Source organism: Athene noctua, chromosome 8 (genome assembly GCF_965140245.1).
Source record: "Athene noctua chromosome 8, bAthNoc1.hap1.1, whole genome shotgun sequence".
NCBI lineage: Eukaryota > Metazoa > Chordata > Aves > Strigiformes > Strigidae > Athene > Athene noctua.
Window position 1 is genome coordinate 1562850 of NC_134044.1, and position 23424 is coordinate 1586273.

The 23424-nt window shown below is 39.7% G+C and overlaps 1 protein-coding gene across 2 annotated transcripts in view; it reads right to left on the reverse strand.

The window, feature by feature from the left end:
- Positions 1-3134: 3134 nt before the first annotated feature.
- Positions 3135-23424, reverse strand: part of RYK (receptor like tyrosine kinase) — a 57927-nt gene continuing 37637 nt past the window's right edge. For both annotated transcript variants that reach the window (XM_074912525.1, XM_074912526.1), the window contains exons 10-15: positions 15125-15194; positions 13055-13187; positions 11171-11280; positions 8455-8614; positions 4966-5102; positions 3135-4163 (exon numbers count right to left, since the gene is read on the reverse strand). In XM_074912525.1, the coding sequence (XP_074768626.1) occupies positions 4052-4163; positions 4966-5102; positions 8455-8614; positions 11171-11280; positions 13055-13187; positions 15125-15194 (722 nt within the window). In that variant the 3' untranslated portion in view covers positions 3135-4051. The remainder of the gene's footprint in view (positions 4164-4965; positions 5103-8454; positions 8615-11170; positions 11281-13054; positions 13188-15124; positions 15195-23424) is intronic.

The following is a 23424-nucleotide window of genomic DNA, read 5'->3' on the forward strand; positions in this document are numbered from 1 at the left end:
TTGGCTCTCTGACTTACCTACCAGTCACGCTCCATCTAGCTCTCCCAAGGGTCATTCTCATACCATTTCCTTTACTGCTCCACTAAGCCTCTCCTTCGGTTTTTCCCTAATACAGAAGCACTAGAATTACCAAAACACACTCTCTTCCCACATGGCTTACTCATTTTTGTCTCTAAGCCCATCAAGAGAACTAGTGACAGCTGCTTCCCCAGCCCTTTCCACACTACCTCGCATACAGTTCCAACATCAGCACTCCAAGCAAAACGGCTCTTGTGGAGGTCTCCAGTGACATTATTTTAGAAAGAATCCACAGCAAGGAGCTGTGCTCCAGACAGTTGGGTGCAGAGAGGACTGGTCCACCCCCACCCTACTATTTTCCCCAGAAATAGGGTTAGGGCTTTCTTCGCTGTTTCCTTCTTCTTTAGCTCCCACGTCCTGACTCTCCTCCACACAAAACATCTTGTCTATACATCAGGTTCACAGGTTGTACCTCTCTGCCAGACCCTGTTACCTCCTGTTCAAAGTCAGACATGTGGAAAAAAGACTAGAGATGGACTATTTGATATGTTTAGTACGGCCAAAGCAGCCACTCTTCTTTCATCATCTTCTTGTTGACATAAAATACATGCCCATCCTAGTCTGCCACTGGAGCTTTTAAGCCTGAGGAGGCTTAAATCAAGACATGCTCTTGATGCCTCTCTAGCAGGAAACATGTATTGGACCTTGGCAAGAGGGTGTGTATTTGTATTCAAGTAACAGGTATTGATCAATTCAAACTTCAACACTGAGACTTTTCTGTGTACTTTAAGAGTAGAAACTACCTACAGTATTCTCCTTCCAAAAAGTCTGTACTTTCAATCTTCTACCTGACTTGCTCCTCAAGAGCTTTTCTAAAAGGCCATAGAGCAAAGATTTATCACATGCAGCAGTGAAGAAAAATGCCAGCATGAAAGGTATTTGCAACCTTAGGTACAATAAATTCCTGCAAGGCATCTATTCAAGGTAGCTCTGCTATCAGCAAAATACCTACCTTAACTTTAACTCCGCAGGTGAAGCATGTTTAGATGAAAGTAGGATTTCCAGAATTGATAGTTTTATCTGGAATACCTTAATGCCACAGTAAACCACTTCTCAGCCTCTACTGATGTGTACACCCGTCTAGGAGTAGATGAGAAATAGCCTATCAAAGGGAAAGCTGAGAGTTTGCCATTCCCACAGCTTGTGCTGACTGAGCAGAGCAGCTTGAAGTGCAATACATCCCTAACCCACCTTAAGACCTGGCCTGGTTTCATCTGGGAGAGAGTTAATTTTCTTCCTAGTAGCTGATGTAGTGCTGTGTTTTGGATTTAGGATGAGAATAACACTGATAACACACTGATGTTTTAGAGTAAACACTGCTTAGCAACAACTAAGTCAAGGACTATTCAGCTTTTCATACCATCTGGCCAGGGAGTGGGTGGGAAGGTGGGCACAAGAAGCTGGGAGGGGACACAGGCAGGACAGCTGACCTGCACTGGCTGAAGGGATATCCCAGACCACATCACGTCAGGGTCAGTATATAAACCAGGGGGAAAGCTGGCCAGGGGCCACTGCTCAGGAACTGCCTGGGCATTGGTCAGCATGTGCTGAGTAACTGCATCATGTATTACTCCATTTTGTATATTTTAATTCTTTTATTATCATCATCATTATTATTTTCCCTTCCTTTTCTGTCCTATTAAGCTGTTTTTATCTCAGCCCATGAATTTTATTTTCGTTTTCTGCCCCCTGATTCTCTCCCCCATCGCACCGGGCAGCAGGGAAGCGAGCAAACAGCTGTGTGGTGTTTAGTTGCCTGCCAGGTTAAACCACGACAAGACTGCAGTGGTTAGATGTCACCTCAGATACCTATCAATGTGAACAGATTTTAAAAGATATACATCTTGTATGCAGGTGACTCTACCCTGTGAAGCACATACAACATGTGTAACACTTTCACCTTGGGCTGTTTTCCAATCTTGAGTAGATCTCCCAGCTATGACCTCTGTAGACCCCATCATAACACAGATGTGGGTATGAATAACACTGTCACTGATAGCTTTAACCACCAAGTCATTGTACACAAGTACATTGGGTAGTTTCCCTGGGTCAGAAAAGAAAGCGACACAACCAAAGCCTTACTGCTATTCCCAAGAAACTCTGACTCCAAAGCCAGCTAAATGAAACCAGTTTCCAATCATTCAAGCAAACACAGCCCATCATAACATGCCTAAACTTGAGCCAGCAGGAAAGTTTCCTTCCAGGATAAAGCAAGACTTGGTTCACTAGCCACAGACGACTAAGACACCACAGTACAGCTAGGAAAGCTCCTGGATTTTGAGGGACACTCCATTTTATCTCAGCAATGCAAAGGGGCAGCCTGTGAGACTGAGAACAGACTGGTCAAAGTTCTGCCTCGCGTGATACTAATTAGAAAGCGATTAATTTTCTTCAGCAAGGTTCAGAGTTCTGGAAAGAACAAAAGCTACACATCTGCATGACACAGCCAAATCCAGCCATGCAACACAGCCAAATCCAGCTGCTCATACTTGCAGACCAGTCTCCTAAAATGCTACAATTGCTACAGAGCCTGTCAGGGCAACGCTCCCAACCATGCAGTTGCACAAACACTTGAGGCTACGGGTGTTTCACTCTGAAGATGGCGTGAGACAAAAGGCCATTTTTCATGTTTGACACTGTGTTAAAGTGCAACCTGCCTCACAGTGCCACCACGTAGAGGATGCAACCTGCAGTTCACTTGGAGAACTGAAGTTACTCTGTAAATAAATTAGTTCTATATAGAATATGGAAGTTACTAAGGCTGAAGGCAGGCAGTGATCACCACACATTTTCCTGAAATACCTTATTCAGGACTCCTAATTAATGTTCCAACCCAAAATAACCTGGGGCAGAATGGATATTTAGGTTAAAGGAGGCAGTAGGACAATATATTCTCAGGGATAGTCCTGCAGGGAGGGAGGCAGGCAATCCACCTTGTCTTCATGCCAACTCCAGCCCAATGACAACCACCAACCTGCATGTTCGATACACAGGGCAGTGTGAGGGACCAAGCTTTCACATTAGATGTAATAGAAAAACATTCTTTACTCTGCAAGTGTCTTTACAAATATATATTTATATATTTAAGCCCATTTCAGGCCATAAAAGCCCATAAAAAAACAACCAGTACCTTTTTGAACAAGAGAAACTGTGATCCAGAAGTCTGATGTGAAAGACTTCCACACAAGGGCTGCTTTGGCGCTTCTCTGAAGGCCTCTATTTAGCACATAAAACCATCTTAAAAAAATCACATCAGCCTTTTATCTGAAAGGAGGGACACCATTTTTACCCCACTTTTAACTACTCTCCACATGAGGTAAACTGGAATCACTTTTACATAATCACTTACTGCTTTAAAAAGGAGATATTGTATCCTGAAGACCAGCTTTTCCAAAAAACATTCACGAATGGGTTAAAAAGGTAAGATGCCGCTTGTGGATCCAACCACAATGTGCTGTTGTCTCAAAATAGAAGAAGTTGATACTAAAAAGCTATTCCAGATACATACAAGTACAAACACTAGAGCTGGTCAGAAAGATTCAGTTTCAACATTTTTTTAAAAGCAGGGAAAATTTTCTGCAGTGTGGCTTTTGCATTAATTTCCCCTAGCCTCACTTTTCTACCAGTTCCATATACCCTTCAAAAAAAAATCACGTCTCTTGTAAGAGTGCAAAGTCCATTCAAATCTTGTGTTTAAATTCACTATCACTACACTTTAAAAATCCTGATGGCAAATAAAAAGGTCTCAATTTAACTTAGCAAAAGTGATATCTAGAAAATATTCAACATCAAGAGGTCTTACAAAAATCTTCAGACTACTAAGGCATTCTAAGGCACAGTGTTTTGGAAGAAGTGCTTTCTCCCTTTGGTGTTGCTTTATACACATCACGTGTGTGAGTCTGAGTGATGCATGGAGCCACAGATGTATGCCATGCCTTCTCCCAATCAGTGAATTGAATCATCTTCTGCAGTTTCAGACGTAGGCTCCCAATGCTGCATGAAATTCAGTTAGACATTGCACCAGCTGCTGAAACTTGGGTCTTTCTTCAGGATCTAGGGCCCAACAGCAAGCCATCACAGCAAACCTGCAAGACAAACAAATGGAAGACATGAGAACGTAAGTCAGACAACCACAGTCTCAACCTGAAAGCAAAAACCAGCATTTGCCACTAGAAAACCTGCTGACTGAAGAGAGAAAAGGACCCTGGATCTTCTGATACGCGACGCTGAACAACTTCAGAGGACAGACACTTGGAGTGATCAATAAATGTGCTGTGACTGGAAGCGCTGGTTTGATTTAGGATACGAGCTGGAGACAATCCAGGAGGAAGCAATATACAGTTCATCAAAAATTGCTCAACTATTGTAAAAGCACAGTTCTAAATGTTCCGGTGGTAGGCTTACAGGAAGGGGATCTGGAAGAACACATGAGGCAGAAGGTAGTGTTTGTGCACTTGCATTCTCCTGTACCATGAGGATTATGACCAAACCTCAAGCCCTGCCATTTAACTCAATTACACACAGTACTTCTCCACAGTCTTCCTGAGAGAACAGACTCCCTCTACCTACAAGCCTAGTGGCTTCCTACACTGCAGCCCTGCAAACACTAGGCTGAAAATCCCAGGTCCCTTTGCCTGCCTCCTCCCATCCTCCTGATCAACCCCATTTCTCTCACGTGTCACAATAAGGAAAAGAATTGGGTTCGGATTAAGTGAAACTCAACAACAACAAAAAGCATTTAATTTAAACCCAAGTTCCTTGATGTAGGTCACTGAAGCCACATGAGGTTTTGTGTAAAAGGCAGAACCAGCCCTCTCATTGATGAGGCTGGCTTAACAAGCTGATTACAAAATAGACATTTTATTCTCTCCAAAAACATGCACTTACAGTTCATCAGGGCAGTTGATTGGCTGAGCTATTCGATAGCCATCCTTTAAATAAGCAGCCATCTCAAAGGGGTCGATATCAACATACGGAGTCTGTCCTAAAGTCATCAGCTCCCACAGTGTTACACCGAAGGCCCACTAAACAGAAAGAGCATAGGGTATTAACAGAACATGGCAAATTTTGAGAGCTCCTTCAGATGTTCCACAAAATCAGTTACAAATAAGACTACGCAGAGTAAGAAAGCTTTACATAAATGCTATATACATCCAAGTTCAACAGCACAATACTTTGTCTTGATAAATTTAAGAATCACAGCACAGGTGTTAAGTTGAAGTAAAATTAAAATCTTGGTGCACTTAAATCTTAAGTGCTAAAAAATCATGTATTCACTGCATTTTTTCAGTATGACATTTCAAAACACTTAACAAATCTAAGGAATATTAAACACTAAACCACTGTTTTGAAAAAATTAACAGTTTATATCACATTTTACCTCTTCAAAATACTATACAGAATTCCTCAAAGAAAAGGTCAGTGAAATCCAAAAGGTTCAGAAGAACAGACTGGATGAAATCATAATTTTTTAAATCAAAGACATCTGTATATTTTCAGTCTATGCTCAGAAGTCAGACTCACAAGAAAAATAAAGATTTCATCTAAATAAACCTGACAGCTGGATCAGCATTCAACATACTCAGCTGACGGTGCTTGCCCAAAAGGAGCTTAAGGTGATGAAAAAAAAAAAAAAAAAAAAAAATCAATTAACATGCAAGCACAGAACAAGTAAAATGATTTACTGTCTGGTGTCAAGATACCAAAGAGACAAAACATAGATGGTGTTGATACTGCACACTGATGATTCACTGCTGAAGTTATAAGTGCTGCAAACATCACAATTTATTAAAGAGGAGCAGAATCCTGCAAGCCTCAAAATATTCTTGCTTTTAATTAAAAGAAATCCCGCCACCCCACCTCGATCAAAGCCTAAGACCAAAAACTAAGGGATGCTGTCAGCGAACACTGATGGGAAGCTCAGATCTGGAGAATTGCAGGGGGACTGATGCGGCCCTGCTCTCATCAGTCATCTATTAGCAGTGTGGGAAGGAAGGGGAGGACGTTTCATTGCAGTTAAGAAAAATGCCAGGGGACAAGTGGTGGTGCACCTAGAACATGAGAATAAGGGTGATTCAAGCAAAACAACTTTGAGAACGCAACCATTTCTAATTCCGTAAGTAGCTGCATGCAAATGGCATAAAGAGATGCAGAGCTTCGTGCCCAACACAGGGAAAAACCACAGAATTAAAATTCAGCAGGAATTGTGTTTTGTTTTTCCATGCTTTGGCTGATTGATACAACTGTTGGCAGAGGAGGAACGTATCAGAAACATTTCAAGCCAGCAAAACCATTTTAAAGAAATGCATTCAAAAAGCAAGCCTAGAACACACGCCAACCTCATCTTAACAGACAACACCTAAATTGTTTGTAACAGATTTCATCACTGATTAGAAGATAACTGCAACTGATAACTAGATTTGTTCCTAGCAAGCAGACAAAAACATATTACACCATATTTGTCAAAAGCATCCACGTAAATGCAAAGATGGTTTAGGGAAGATGGTATTTTCTACACCCAGAAAACCAGTCCATTTCTGCACACTGCAAAACTCAGATAGCTACGTATGCAAAGCTAAGAACTGTGTATTAGAAGCCGAGTTACATTTATCCCCATATAATGCAAAAAGGAGTTTAGAGTTACTGTGGACTATATGCTTAATTGTACTAGTTTTCTGAAATGGTTATGAAACCAAGGTGCCTTCATCCTAGTAAAGTTCTACATTTCACCGCTGGTGTTATAAGCTTTTATGTCCAAATCCCGTGTTCACAAACAGTGAACACTTTCATTTCTAGATGTAAAAAAAAAATAAAGTAAAATCAACATTTAACTGATCTCATTTAGTATTATACAAACATGCTTTTACAGGCACTTCTATTTCCTGTTCTCTCTAAGTTTGGTATAACACAAACCCCCAAACATTTTCCAATGAGTAAAGTAGTATTTCTGGAGCAGAGCTGGCTCCTTTCCTTCCTTTTTTGTTTGTTTGTTTGTTTTGGGTCTTTTGTTTATGTGGCTTGAGCACCAGTACAAAGACTATGGCAATGAGGAAAGAAAAAAACCAAACCACACCAGAACTTTTAAAAAGATTTTTAAACTACTAAGTTTTAAGAAGCAGTTTAGTTTCTGGACGTAACCATGTTTAAGAAAGCAGCATTAATTATGAAAGAAAATGCCCCTGTAGCACTAAGGGACAGATCACAGGGGCAAGTGGTTTACCATTAACTAGCACTCTAATTACCATAGGTCCATCTACAAGGACAAGCTCCTGTACGCACAGAAGCAGCCCCTTCTGACATGCAGGAAGCTGAGCAAGCACAGTAGAAGGCCACCATGGATGCACTGACTAAGCTCAGACACTAAGGAAGCAAAAAGAGAGTGAAAGCAGGAGAAGACTACTTGAGGAATAGAGTGAGAATGCATCAGCATGCAGGGATGGAGTTTGGAAGACCAAAGCTCAGCAAAAGTAACCTACCAAGAAATACCCACAGAGGAAAATTATCTGGGCTGCACTAAAGCCAAGTGCACACACACCAGACCACTGTACCAAATGGGATGCGGCCAAGAGTGCCAAGGGAGCAGGTGGCAGTCACTGCAACACTGCTCTCCTCATTCTGAAAGGCCACCACAACTGGGGGAGGTTGGTGACATCTGGAAAAAAGGCATCTTGAAGAGGGCAGATCTGGGGAACTACAGTCCAGATAGTCCAACATCAGCTCCTGCTAATGTTGGGGAGCACGTGATCTGAAAGTCACTTCCATGCACATGAAACAAAGGTGTCTGGGAACAGCCAGCATGGATTTACTGAGGGCAAACGGTGCCTGACTAACCTGACTAGCTCTTTGCTGAAAAGACAGTGTGAGTTGGCACAGGGTGAATGATGGATGCTCACACTGACTTCAGTTGACATAACCTTCCACAGCATCCTTATACCAAATTAGTGAGATGTCGAGATTAAAGTGGCTGGACTGCTGGACTCAAATTGCTATGACCAGTTCCTAGTGGCATTGCTCAGGAATCAATACTGGTTTATCTTCATTAACAGCCTAGACTCTCAAGAAGCTCATGGATGGAACCAATCTGGGTAGAGCAGCTGACAGGCTGGAGGACAGGGTCCTGCAGAGGGACAAGAAGCTGACAGGAACCTTGAAGTTCAAGGGAAGTTATGCTAACACTTGAATGCAAGAAGGGCCTGCTTGACCTCTGAACTATCTGCCATGAGCAGCAAATGCAGGAAGCAGACGTACAGATGCTGTTCTGGACAAGCCACTGTTACCTATTCATGGCCATGATTCTCCAACGGCTGTAAAAAGGGAGAAATGTCAACAAGACACATTTATAAAATGTAAGAGAAAAAAAAAACAAAACAAACTTACCACATCACTAGCACTGGAAAATTCATTGTTAACCAGGCTTTCAAGAGCCATCCATCGAACTGGTCTGTTTTCATTATCTCCCAGGCAATGGTAATCCATAGGAAATAGGTCTCGAGATAGCGCGTTGTCTGTAATCTTAACCTGAAGTGCATCGTCAATGCTAATTTAAAAGAACAAAAGTATTTATCAAATGTAGCATTACAGTTTTACAGAAAATATTTAGGCTCAACCTTGAGTTTCGGACTCAGGATTTAATTGGCCAACACCAATCACATTATTCATTTTAATTCTTCTAGATCAAGACACATTTATTCTGTGATTATCAAATATTATCAAAGAACGTATTTATTCTGCGTTAACAGATAAGCACTAGAAAAATCAGCAGTCTTAGATTAAACAAAATCAAAACATTTACAAGTGAAAAAAATACAGTTAAAGCAAACAAACAACTCCCTTAAATTATTCCTCCTCCCTCAGAGATCCCCTATCAGATCGATTAAACAAATTTTAGCTATAGTACCTCTGTAGCAATAATAAGCCAAAGATTTAAGCAAAGCAAGATCTAGTAATATCTTGTTAAAGCAACCAGTATTATCTGTGGCCTAACAGCTTGTCTCCAAGCAATCTGGTAAGATATTATTTATTTCTCTCAACAAAAGATAGTCATTCTGACCACTGTCAGAAATAGGATACTGACTAAAAGAAACTTACTTTTAATCAACAAAAGATGATTCAAAAAAGCACAGGGAGCTTACTGATTCCCCCCCCCCCCCCCCCCCCCCCAGGGATATTAATTCATATTCTTTGAAACTTAAAAAAATTGTGTAATAAAGTTCAGTGTTCTCAGACAGCTGACAATACAGGTGAGATGATGGCTTTAACATCTTATGACAAAAATATAGAAACAACATTGGTTAGGGGGATCGTAACAAAATGGCATTTGCTGTCTTTTCGTCTTGTCAATCACTTATTTTAATGAGAAAAATTAAATAGAAATGCTCGATTTGTGTGTTTCCTGCTTCACTACCTCAAATGCCTTCTTATTTATTCCATTCCTATGCACGTTCAGGTCAGTTCATTGCCCTCAAAATTTAAAGACCAGGACATTTCCATATCTAATCACTCTTATAAGTTCAGAGAAATTCCTAGAAGACCAATCTATAAACAAATACAAATCAAAAGGTAATCTCTCAGCAATGAGAGCACTCTGACTTGTGTAATCCATATGTCCACTCTTAACTAGGCCCTACTGTGCCATGGGCACACAAGGCCAAAAGTATCTCCTCCCTTAACAAACCTGCCAGGGCCACTGCAATCCTGGCTCCCTTCCCAAAATTAGGGCACAGGTACATAGGTCTGACATACTTCATATCAACTCCTCCCAGTCCTTCACCACACAGGAACAGACCTGGGGAACAAAGGGGTGGCAGATAACCAAAGCCCTTCAAGGGATCCTGCCTACTGGCACCCTCTTTCACTTTAAAAACCTAATGCTAGCCCAGGATTTCTTGTACTGCAGCACAGAGCAGTAGATGCTTGCCTCCTGCCTGCATTTCCCATGGAGAAGGAGCACCAGGTGCACCATGTATTGATTTTTACTGCCAGTACTCCAAATCACACATACGGCAACTAAAGTGAAGCTGGACTCTGCTCCAGGAGGACAAGGAGTCAAGCAGCCTGGCCTGCCGACCCTTTGCCCAGCAAGGGCACTAGGCTATTAATTTCCTGCACAGAAACGAGACGCTGCCACAAGGTAATTTCCCTGAAGCACTGTTTATGATCTTTGTCTCCTGCAGTACTGCTTCTTCCTGAACATGCTCACCAGAGAGGACAAGCAGTAAGAGTTAAGAAGAGTCTCTAAGGACCTGCATCGAACTTACACAGTGCAAGAAAGGCTTCAACTGTGGTCTTAAAAACTATGTTACTTTAATTATGGTGTTATTTCAGATATCATAAAACGAAGCTCAGGGACTAAATGGCCCTTTTGATATTTTCAGATGTTTAGTTAAGTTTAAGCAGAACCCTGTGTTTTCTGTTTCCCCTTATTAGGTATTAAAGCAGATGAAGAATGAGCAGAGTAGGCAGTCTGAATGATTTGGTTTGTGGAAAGACAAGCACCTCAATCTCTACATTTTGAGGGCATATTCCAGTCTGATGGTCTCAAACCCTACTTTGGCATTCTTACTATTATGAAGCACATACCTTTGACAACTAAGAAATCTACCAACATCCATCATTTGACAGCTAAGAAATCTACCAACATCCATCATTTGACAGCTAAGAAATCTACCAACAAAGAAAGCCATTAAGCCATTTTTTAAGACAAAAGAAAAACTACTTCATACAAAAATCTATCCATCAATAAACTGCCAAAGATATTCCAAGTTTTTATTGAAGCTTAAGAGAAGCTTTAATATTTTTCAAGCCTTTGAAAAAGTGATAGACAAAACCTAAAAAAAAAAGTATTTAAAACCAAGGATGTTCTGCTTCCTTGAAAACCATGCTTTATGGTTCAACATATGTTTAGAGGAAAACATCTTCCTGACAAAACTATTCATCCAAAATTTGTAAAAAAAATGGTAAAAAAATTTGTAAAAAACCCCAAATAGTAGTATATTTTGAAGTAGAGATCAGGCCAATTGAAGAAAGCCTGTTGTAGCTCTAGCTACTGACGTAACACTGTCTGCATGATGACTCTACGCCATCAAGTACTTACACACAGTTTCTAGCAGCCAGGTCTTTGTGAATGACCTCCCGTCTGGCCAAGTAACTCATTCCACAGGCAATCTGAATAGCCATATGTACAAGATCCTGCTGGGAAATTGCCTGCAAGAGCATAGAACAACAATCATTGCAAAACTGCAAGCCCAGTGCCTGTGAGGTTGGTGGTTTTGTTGTATTCTAGTGCCCCCCCTCACCCCCCCCTTTAGCAGCTGATGCTTTCTAGTAACTACAGACACTACCACCTAGTGAAAACTTACAAAGACTCCTTATTATAAATTTTAGCTTTTTTTTTTTTTTTTTTAACATGCCAGGGGCAAATGTTTCCAGTTTGCAACTGCCTCACTGCTTCACAGCTTTTCCTTTGATTAGTGGTGAACATAGGCAAAATAGTAAATTCTACCCTTCTTACCACATGTTTTTGCTTTCTGTTTCCCTGGAAACCAACTCATTTTCAGGAAGCAGAGCACAAATAACAGTCAAAATTCTTTTTGCTATCTATGAATATGTCTATCTTGCTATGCTGAGAACTGGTATCAAAGGCTGTTGGCTCCATCTACTTTTTACAACTTCACAGTCCTATATAAATTAAATCCTTGCACATATTTATACCTTGGGTTCCCACTTCCATTTCCATAGTGTTTCAGAAACTTCAATATGCACGTGGACACACTGAAGTTACAAGACTGGGGTTAAAATAAACCAAATACTAAATTAAAACAGCAATAAACTGGCTTCTTCATTAAAAGCCTGTTATTAAGAACAGTAGCCACATATAATTTCAGAAAACTCAGAGTTTGCGTTAGGTATTTGTAGAAAAGTTCCATCTTTAAGTATCTAGGACATCAAATGTCCCATTTTTTGATAATAAATACAGTCATATCTAGTTACTAAGAGATAACTCCTGTTTGACATAATACAGATTAGAAATACCATTTCTGCTTAAATTCTTGGAAACGGGTATTAGTACATTGCATAGGGATTTCTAACTCAGATTAAGCAACAAAACAAATAAAATTAAAAATTGAGAGATCCTAGGAGCCTATCACAATTTACAAATTAACAGAGGTATGTGGCCCTTGCTATTTTGTGGTACATAACAGGGACAAATGCTGACCTCAGGAAACAATGTTGTGCTTGATTCAGTTTGAAGACAGAAGTCAAGCCAAGGTGAAGTTGAAAAAAGACAAGGTAATCCTAACAAGAGGGACAGTTTTACTACATATACACATCCATCACTAAACGCTCAGATTTTTAAATATGCAAAATATGTTCTCATCTAGGCACTTATGAAATATATGCAAGAGGTTCCACTGAAACACAGTAAAGTTATGAATGCTGAAGAGCACCCCACAGCAGTTAAAAAAAATAAAATCTGCAGATTGCTTCCTTTAGTATCTAAAGTTAAATAAATCCAGTTATTTTAAAAGCAAATCTACAGCAGTACCTTAAAAGTTTAACAGAAGTGCTTTATACTTACAATTAAGAACTATAACTAGAGATAATCTATTAATTATACCGAAAATAAAATCAGTAAATCTGAAACTTCTCCATAGTTTTCCCCTGTGTATTCTAACTTAAATCCACAATCATATACCATTTTCTCTAGCTTTAAAATATTTTAATATGTACTGATATACCAGCTACTAGCCTAAGCTTTGAGTTTAACTCAGCTTCATGCTCTCTGAACATCTGCGATGCATGCAGCCAAGATCTATTATATGAACCAAAACAAACACTTGCCACAAAACCTGCTTGCTAATTCTCTCATTGTCACAACAGAACAGATGAATACCACAACTATTTATTTTAAGGCACATACAAAGATGACAAAGCAAATCTAAGTTTAATGGGCAAGAAGTCAGATTTCTGAGTGTACCTGAGGATTGTTGGCCTCTACCAGCTTGCACTGTCGCAAGAATAGTTTAAGGTTCCCCCAGTTCATGTATGGCAGCAGCACCATTGGTTTCTCTCCCTCTTCTATACAGACATGAGTGATAGGTAGAAGATTCCTGGAAGACAGGGAGAGTAAATCCTAATTTTATGAAATTGAAATTTGATAAACATTTTCTTGATCCTAAACCACAGTAAGTGAAAGTAATTCAACACTGAAGAAAAGCACTTATTCTTGCATTATGAAATGCAGAGGACAAGGTCTCCAAATAACTGAAGCCCTACACATCTGTTTCTAAAAAAATTAAATACTTGAGTAGTTTCCCATTGGAAGAATCCTTCAAATTTTTTCACTTGGTCCAAGAGGCCTGAAATAAATTTCTATGAATATGGGTTATAATTTATATTAAGAAGCAATATATCCTCAACTTGGAAGTGTATCATTCTAAATGCAGCTGTAGATATAAAATATACAGCTCCATTACAGTGGTCTAAAAAAAGTCAAAACATCATGTTTGATCCACTTCAAAGTGACAGAACAGAAAATTTTAGTTTTCAATCTGCTAAACTCTGCAGTCTAAATAAAAAAGTATCTCAGGAGTTTTATCACAGGTGTGTTACAATCATAGAATCACTCAGGTTGAAAAAGACCTTTAAGATCATCAAGTCTGACTGTAAACCTAACACTGCAAAGTCCACCACTAAAGCACTTTAAAGGTCCTTTCCAACCCTCCTTGTGGCTCAGATAACTCCCATGCTGCATTGTTCCTAAACATCTTCCTATAGTATCAATGTATAAATTTGTAGAAACTCAAAACAAACTGAATATACTTTCAATTTTCCATGAAATATTTCTTAGAAAAAAAATGCATCTTCTATTGAAAACATCAGTAAGTCTCCAATAAGTTATAATTGTTTTTAAAAGGGAACTTTGACATTTCCTCCTCTTACCTGAAGGTGTCACACCCATGACCCTACAGACCCATGTAGCTCTACCTTCAACCACGACAAGGGTCCCAGCTTCACAGGCAGTGTACAGAAGAAAAGCTTTTTGGACTTTTTGAAGAGTTTGACTTGTAATAGGGAAGAGAAGAGCTGATTTTTAATGATTGGAGGGAGGTTGTTTCATTTTGTTTCAGTTTTAAGAATGCTTCCCCAAGAACCTGCTGCTATTCTTAATACCCTGTATAACTAATAATTCTGCTTGAGCTATTTTAATTTTCTTCACATTACCAGTAAAAAAAGATCAATTACCAGTCTAGGGACTTGACAATGAGTGTAGGTTGTTTCTTACCTGCATCCTTGCTAGTAACCAGGATACTTAAGGGCAGTTTCAGCCTTGAAGCCAAGCTGCAAAACTGCCACTAACTCAAGCTGTTTGGAGCATTAATTTAAAAAACTTAAGCCACCAGCCAAAAAAACCATGCGATTACTTCTTAAAGAATAAATCCCATCAGTGATGTTATGATGCTATATGAGGACAACTCATGTGCAGAAGTCCTACAAAACATTTCCTTCTGTCCCTGTGGGACAGTACCTAATCACAGTACTTTTATGTGCCACCTAGAAAATGATGAACAATACAAAGCAGAGTAGTAAATTGGCTAAATGGGCAATCAACCTGCGTATATACTTACTCTCATCATCACTAAGATTCCCACTGCATTTAACAACTAACTTGTGCAAGAACCAGCATAAACAGGTGCCTGCAGCACCTTTTTCTGTAATAGCTAAGAATATATGTAATGAATATCTACCCATATTTCACTGTGAGGATTGGAACACCAAACCAAAGACTTCCCATTTTCCCACATGCCGCTACCATTTAATTTTACAGGCTGTGCTGCTACAAGAAAAATCTTATATCTACAATTCTGTATTTTTAAGTGCAACAAAAATAGTTTCAGATCTTTACAGCTTAAAAAAAAATTAATATACAAAATGTTGCTAAATTCTGAAAAAAATAAATTGTTGCTTTTCCCCCTAGGGAGCTTTAAGCACAAGTATTTTCAGCTCAGACAGATACAGCTTTGCTTATAAACACTATCTAGCTCACCTGTGATGAAGTCCTCTGAGTTTACAGCTTTCGGTCAGCATCATTGTCACCTGTACCTCTGAGGCTTGATCTGATTAAAAAAGAACCACAGATATAACTTTGGAAACAAAACAACATATTAATTAAAATTTGGTCCAGATTTGCGAGTCAGTTGAGGTCATTTGAGCACAAACAGAACTTGTTTGCCTACTTTTTTTTAAATGGATTTTAAAAAACCCCAAACAAGTAAGCCAAGTTCTAGGGCATATTTCTGCTTAAACAAATGGGGGTGACGCCAAAAAAGGAAATAAAACACACTCTAGGTGCTGACAGACTGTACTTTTGCCACTTCCTGACAGCTTCTGGGCAGGCACGAACTGCCTGCACTAGGCAGCGTGGGTCACATCCTGAACACGGGGCCGGTCCTGCTGGAAGAAAGGGAGCTTGCCATGCATTTCCCAAAAGCACAGAAGTGCTCAGAAGACACTGGTCTGCTGATGAATTATCAGTATAGGGTGCTGCAGATTACTTCCACGCCAGTGGAGACCATTTATTTCTAGATTTATTTATATTTACTGCTCTCTACTTGAAACACTTGACTCTTGGTAACCTTAGAAATGTTTACTGTTCTCTTCTCCACCTTTCCAAAAAAAAAAAAAAAAAAAAAAAAAATAAAAAAAAAATTACTGCTGCCAGCTAAAACTCAAGCATCTGTGGTAACTCCAGTAACCCACAGCAATCAGAGCATCTACTGGGCAGAAGCAGAAGTGTAACCCCTTCCAGACAAATATTTTTGTGTATGTTTGTGTTTTTTCCCTTCCTCTAGTGGTGAGAAGCAACGGAGAAGCTTAACACGATGTAAATCGGAACTCCCGCAATCCCACCCTCCTCATACCAGGGTGCATTTTCTGTCCCTCCTTCGTGCTAGAACTAGTACCAGTGTGCCTAGGCAGCATGCTAGCACAGGACAGAGCTCAACAAAGGCCAAATAGTTTTCCTTGCTGCATTAGGATTAATTTACATATTACAGATGAGTCAAACTAACATTTTACTGCCCTGGGAGGAAGAAGAGAGAACTCATCTGCTCTTTCTCCTTCTTCATGGTCTTACCCTCCTCCCTGTATGAGCTCTGACACCCTTCCCTAATTGAACTTTAACCCTGCAAAAGAAAACATGACTTTTGAGGGAGTTAAAAGTGGTGAATGTGGTCAGTGCAGATAAGCACAAGGTAGGAAAAGAAAGCACAAAGCCCCCAGGGAGAGCGTGACCTCCCTCTCATGGCAAGGGCAAGCTAAATAGACAGGCTCTAACCATAATACACTAGTTGGCATTTAGCTTTCCAGATCTGCTGGAAGTGGAGACAGCTTGAGGCACAACACAGTTCCTGCCTAAGAAGGATTCATCAAAAGAGAAACCGCGCAACTCAAGAACCTGTGAGCCACAAAACATCGGCTGGATTGAGAAAGTTCCCCTAAATCAGGGCAAGGAATGATATCCCAAGGCAAACTGCTTCAAAGGCTGCTTTACCACCTTGGCTCAGAAGAGATTAAAAAGGAGGCATGCATTTCTTTCCAAAAGCATACAGGCACTAAAAAAGGAGGAGATCAGGAAATGGAGGCTGTAAATGCAGATACAGGTCCCAGCCAGAGGCACTAAACCCTGAGTATGCTTGGAAAGCCCTACTGAGCAATGCTGCCCAGACTCGGCACAGGCTGAAAGGACCAAGACCACCACAAGCCAAAACACAGCGCTCTAGAGAAGTGCAGACACAGAGATGCCATTAGATTAGTGACAGTTATGGCTGCGGTATATTATGGGATGCACAGAACAGTGCATTTCCTTGTATTTAATAATAAGTCAGTATAGGGGAGGGTATGAACAGGTTCTTGCAGAGCAGAAGACATTTAAGTAATGGTTGGTTTGCACTCCAACACACAGAGGCACAAGAAAGAGAAGGTCCTACCTACTGTGCAGCAACAGCACTCAAGGGTTTCATACGTGATGAATTTGGTATGTAGGAGACAGACTTCAGAAGGCTTGCAAACAAGTAAGAAAAAACAAGATACTACATTAAAATGAAGCTACATAGGCATGAATGGCTGAATCATCCAACTGTTATAAAGGGCAAGAAGCATTAAAAATAGCATCTTGTAAGAAGTGAGAGGAACTGCCAGCAGGCTACTAGTACACAGCTTCAAGTTTAAATGCATTAATTACTACAACCCAAAGACCATAAGAAACCATGTTTCTTCAACCCAGCACATGACAAAGGGAGAAAAGAGATTACTAGGTGTGAGTTTAAGCTGATTAACTCACTTATACACTCCTTGGCCCTGTGCTTGCTTAACTGGTTTGCTTTTAATAATTAAGAGCCACCATGTAATAATTCGAAGCTCTGTATCAGAGATTATTTAAAACTGGCTTTAAAGTCTACAGAACAGGTTGATCTGGTTCAGACAATGCACCTATTCATCTCCTCACGCTAACAGTGTAAGAGATGACACCCTTCTGCCCAGGTTTTTCCCTTTCCATCACACAGGGTGTTTTTCAGCAGGTCACTGTTACGTTTCATTGTTTCCTTTCAGCCTGGAGACACCATGCTATAGTCATTGAACACCCAAAAGGACGATTGACTGCTATTCAAGTATATACGGAAATCTAAATTTTATCTTGTGAAACAGTCCCAGCATCCGTATTGTGTTTTCTTATCAATATTATTTCCGTGTTTTCTGAATGGAAAAAAACCTTAAAAAACACCAACAAATTCAACACACTAAGAACAAACAATAGCAGTACAAGGCTAATCCTTCTCTATCTTAGACTGGTACCAATTTAGAACAACCACACAATTTGATTGTTGTGGTTTTGTACTAGATATTATCCAAAGCAGAATATAAATCACCACTTCTTTGAGTGATTCTAGTCAAAAAGGGGCAAAAAAATACTGCAACAGTCCCTACTGCAATCAGACTTCCTTTTAAAGGCATTTTCTTTAGTTACACAACAAAAAGTACATTTCAAACAGTCACATTTAGTAGATCATAACCACTTTCAAGCATCCCAACAGAAAGGTCTTCACAGATTAGGAAGATGGTGATTTTGGTAATAATATATTTTGTTGTAGAGGACTTGGTGAATCTGACCATCCTGCACTGAAGACCCTTAAAAGCAATCCAGAAAATCCACAGTATTTCTGGCTTTGACACAAGAAATACACAGTCCCAGAGCAAAGCCAGTGACAGCCATAACCGAGCAATTCCAGCGTGGTGAGACATTTTTATGAGGACATACGAAGGTGAATCCTACAGATTTAGTTTTCCTGCCTGGGCCAAAGCGTAATCCTGTACCAAACCATATATCAAATCTCTAAGCATTACATGTAAGCACACACACGGGCATTTTATACACAGAATGTGGAGCCACACAAAATGAGACCTGGGGAATGATTTTATCAAACACACAAAAATGCCCACAGGCGTTCACTTTTTCTGTACCAGATCAGTGAAATCATTTGATATGAACACAGCCACACACAGCTAAAGAGGGGGGAATGGGGGGGGAAAGCCTCCCACAGAGCTAGAAACCTCTTAAATTAGAATATCAGCTTAAAGCCTTGACAAGAGGAGGCTACAGTCTGCCATATATTAAATCTGTGCATCAGGAAACAGCAGCCACAAGTTTAAGTCAAACACTCCAGGGCAAGGCAACAAGGGCTCATTGCACAACTTCTTCAAAGCTCTAAAAAAAGCTAAACTTCCCTCTGAGTTATTAACATTATTTGTGATTAATACGTCAGTGCTCAACAATTCATGCAGTTGCAGCTTGATGATCATGAGCTGTAGCCAGGTCAGTGCTTCTTAGCCCCCAAAAAGCATCATGCATTTTCAAATGGCTATTTTCACAATCACACACCAACAGATGAGTACCTGAACAGCAAAGTCTTCAAGTTACATGACTTAAGAAAGATTTAATACCCAGTAGTAATTCTAAATGTTCAATCAGGACCAAAAAGGTCCAACTTTAAGAAAGTACTTAAAAGCAAGTCTATTTTGAGATAGACGTAAATGCATTCCAGAACTAGGAAGATGCTTTTAAAGCACTGGTTTTTAACCTTTGTGTGCCAAGAGCCTGGCTGTGAAAGTCTACCCTAAGGCAGAGAGCAAGAACAAGCTAGGATTTCAAGAAGCTTTGATACGGCTGCGAGTTTATCTCATGATATTACGTTATTTGTATATAGCCAGGCACAATGGAGCTCTTGGCACTACTGTTTTTATACAAGAGCCTAATCTCTCCACACAATTCTGGCAAGTGTTACGTGTGCTGAGGCCCTTCCTGGTTCATGGGGAGCAAGAGCACCTATCTGATTTTTACCAACTTGTCAAAGTTCATCTGCAAAACTGCATTTTAAAAATCTTTGTTCATCACCTACATGAATCACTAACACTCATGTGAAAAAAATCTCTGGGGAGTTTTGCAATGACACTAACACTGCAGCAATTTGCTTGCTTTGAGACTGGGCACATTTAACGACTGTACAGCATCATGCTCTACATTCTCTATGTGGTAGCGTATCGGAAAAGAGTCACTCCACACCTCAAATTACTTTACTAGAGATGAAAAGCAGCAATTACCTGGATATTGCAGTGGGTTACCCCATTAGCTGGATAGCTTTCAAGAATAACATCTTAAGTCAGACCTCCTAGAATCTCAAAATAGCAAGGCGCAGCATTATGACTTAAAAGACTTTAGACTGTAGTATGGTCACTAAAATCTATTTCTTCAGACAGACAGCAGAGTCTTAAAAGACATATAACCAAAGGCTCCAAAGTTTAAATAATTAATTGCCGACACCCTTCATAGTCTACTATGAGCAGTAACACACAGCAATTTCTTCCAGCACTCCTGCGGAAGGAACTCCTCAAACACCACAGCTAGGACGTCTAAGCCTTCTGAGCAACACATCTCCTGACGGCAGTATTTAAAAAGAGATGTTTTACCGGAAACTTTTCTTGCCTTTGGACCAATTGTAACATCGTGTTCCTGTGAGAACTTCCTTCTGTCTCATATTGCAGGCTAATATTTCCCAACATCTAAATGCTTATACAACCCCTTTTCTATATGGCTACCTGTTTCCACAAAGCTGGTATTACCTTTATTATCTTTCAGACTTCTGGGCTTTGCCAAATGTACTGTGACAAAGTCCACAAGCTCAAGTTATTGAAGGGTGAAAAGCACAGTCAGGCACAATGGTCACAGACTGTGTCCACAGGAGTTGAGAGTGTAGTACTAGAACTGCCCTAAGTGTTCAGCTTCGGGTAAGAAATGTTCCTAGTATCAACACGTCTTTTACAATTACTGCTGCTTCTGCAGAGCAATTATGTAAAATCTCTCTCAAGGCAGAATTCAAGCCCAGTTCAAAGAGAATACATGCCTGAATTAACCCTTCTACACAAGTTTTTGGGTTTTTAGAAGAAATTCAACACTCAAAGACTATGCTGAGTTCGCATCTGCTCTACATGACATTTTTAATGCTGCTATCAGACGTTTTCAGAATTGTCCTTCAACAGAAGGATGAACTGCTTAAGGAACGCAAGTAGTCATGAGCCAATCTGCTTTTTCATAGATAGAAGGGAAAGTGCATACACAAAAATATCTGCTCTTTAAAACTTCAAGAGGCCATAACAGTTAGGCAGTGACAAGATACTGTGGAAGCCAGTAGCACATCCAATGGCTTTCTGCCTACCACGGAAGCGAAGGCAAACCACCTTGCTCCTGTTTAGCCACTCTCATTGCACACGCAAGTCAAACTAGCCAAAGGCTTGCAGGTAATGGCTATATTCTCACACATCAACATCTATCTGCTTTCCAAGGCAACCACACATCTTACAGAAGTCACATCTTCCGTATGTCAAGACATACATATACAAATCATAACGTAAGGAGGTTACAACACAGGACACCATGCTTAGTTTTGCAAAAGTTTCAGAGCAGGATTTCTCCTCCCATCTTAATGCCAAGGCTATTTATATTAAAATGTGTTTCCATACTGCACAAGTTTATTTTCCAAAGCAACACAGTTTATATTTTCAAACTCAAGCCTAACTTCAATATATTCTGGGAATGACTCAACACAACACTGCTAAAATGGGGAATACTGTTCTGGTTTTCCTACATTACGAATGCACATGCAGTTTTAAGCCACAGAAAAGGGTAGAGAGAAGTATGATTTGGGGATACTGCCACTTCCCTACGTAACAATACCAAAACCCAAGTAGCAGCAGCAAATAGCAACAAGCAAAATGACCTTTGCTCAGTAATACAATTAAAATGAAGCTGAAAGTGTAAGTAAATGAAGTGAAACTGGGGAAGCGACATATAAGTGATTTAATGTTTCAAAGCCTATCAACTGCTAAAGGGCAGCAGCTAACAAAATTGAAATACAAGTAGTGATTTTAGCTATGTAAATTAAAATGTACTGTAGATGATGAAACTTGCTTTTCCCTGCAGAAGCATATGGAATAGTAAATCTTGAAGTAGTATAGTACTTTGGAACCTCAGAGCTGCTACTGAGCGTTGTTTTAATGTATACTGTACTATTTCAGGTCTTGGGATACTTTCTTAATGAACTAGGATTGAATGACAAATACAGCATATTTTTAAGTTGATATTCAGAAATTGGCCACTTTTCCCTAATTCTTCAGATTCAAGTATATTCCTTTAGGAAGATGCTTAAGAATTTAACAGACTAGAAGCAGCTCTTTTCTGGGATTTTTTTTGTCATAAACTTTCTTCTACAGAAACAAGATCTTGTATTCTGATTTCAGGAGGTTAAATACTTTTAACTATTAACTTAAATACTGTACATTTAAGGCATGAACTTAAACTTATAAATATTTTCACAAGACAGGGCTTTTAAGAATGAATTGCCCAGAAATGTAAAGTCAAATGCAATTTAAATCAGCACCTTAGAAACAACTGCATATGCTCTAGGTTGCAGTATACTATATGTCTAATATGAACAAGAAACACTTCAACTTGGTTAAGGGTTTATAACAAGCTTTAACTCACCTAACTATGCCTTTTGCTTTCCCCTGCTTTGCATAGCCTAAGTTCTCAGGATCTCTATTCCTACACCTTCTAAATTTACTAAAGTAGTTCTAAAGGGTCACCAACTTGCACTCAGCTGGGCCGTAAGCAGGCCAAAACAGACAACACATGAAGGCAGTAACAGGTCTGCATGATACAGTTAAATCCTACTTGCTTTAACATACAACAACATCTAATAGGTTCCCTCATACCTACAACTCAACACAAACTTGCACTGCAGAGTGCATGCTTTGACTCATTCTAGGCAGCTGCAGCCCTGAGATGTACCTGATGAATTCATGGTAAGGTCCTTCGCCAAGGCTTCCATTACAGCATCATGATCCACATCGTCTATGTGGGTACACTTTGAGCATCCCATCTCAGATTAATAAGTGAAAATTTTAAAGAGTATAATGTTGAAGGTATCCAAGAGTGCTGAAAGAGTCCTTTAGTGACCTACGAGGATGTGAACAAAACTCAAAGCTTTGTTAAATTTAATAAAATTACGAAGTCTTAAGAGTTAATCTTCACTTACACTATGACTTTGTTTCCAGTGCTTTTCATGGGTGGTTTGTTTTCAAACACTCCTTCCTTGAACATAGGAAAAATTTTAAGTGGTTAGAAAATGAAATGGAAGCAGTCAGGTTATCTTGAACAGCACGATCGGTTGTTTTTAACAGAAATGTACCTTGGCCAGAATGTACTAAATGAGTCAGGGCTCTGCACAACTCAAACGCACTGCGTATGTTCCTGGAATAATACAATTCCATTTGTTCTGCAAAGAATTTTCTCCTTCACAGGAAAAGCACCATTAAACAAAGCGCTCTTTAAACCAAAGGTGAAAGCCGTGTGTTTTCTTCCTCTTCTGACACAAGATGATCTAGAAGATTCACAAGAAAGTCTATTTCATGCCATATAAAGGCAGAAGGGATCTGTCAATCACTGACAAGAGATGCAATGCCAGCTTTGAGAAACACGCCAACCGAGACACTTCCCAAAGTTCAGAGTGATTGGAAACCTCCTATCGGAAAGTGAAGCATTACAACCTCATAAAACAATTCTACTGTAGAGCAAGAAACACAATGAAGAACACAATGCCAACTAAGTTTCTCATCTAACAAAGAACTTATTCAGGTTGTGTTGATCCACGGATTCTAATATCCCAAATATAGTACACATAACATATTCTTGTTCTTACTGGTAATGAGACACACATCCTTGATCTTCAGGCATGT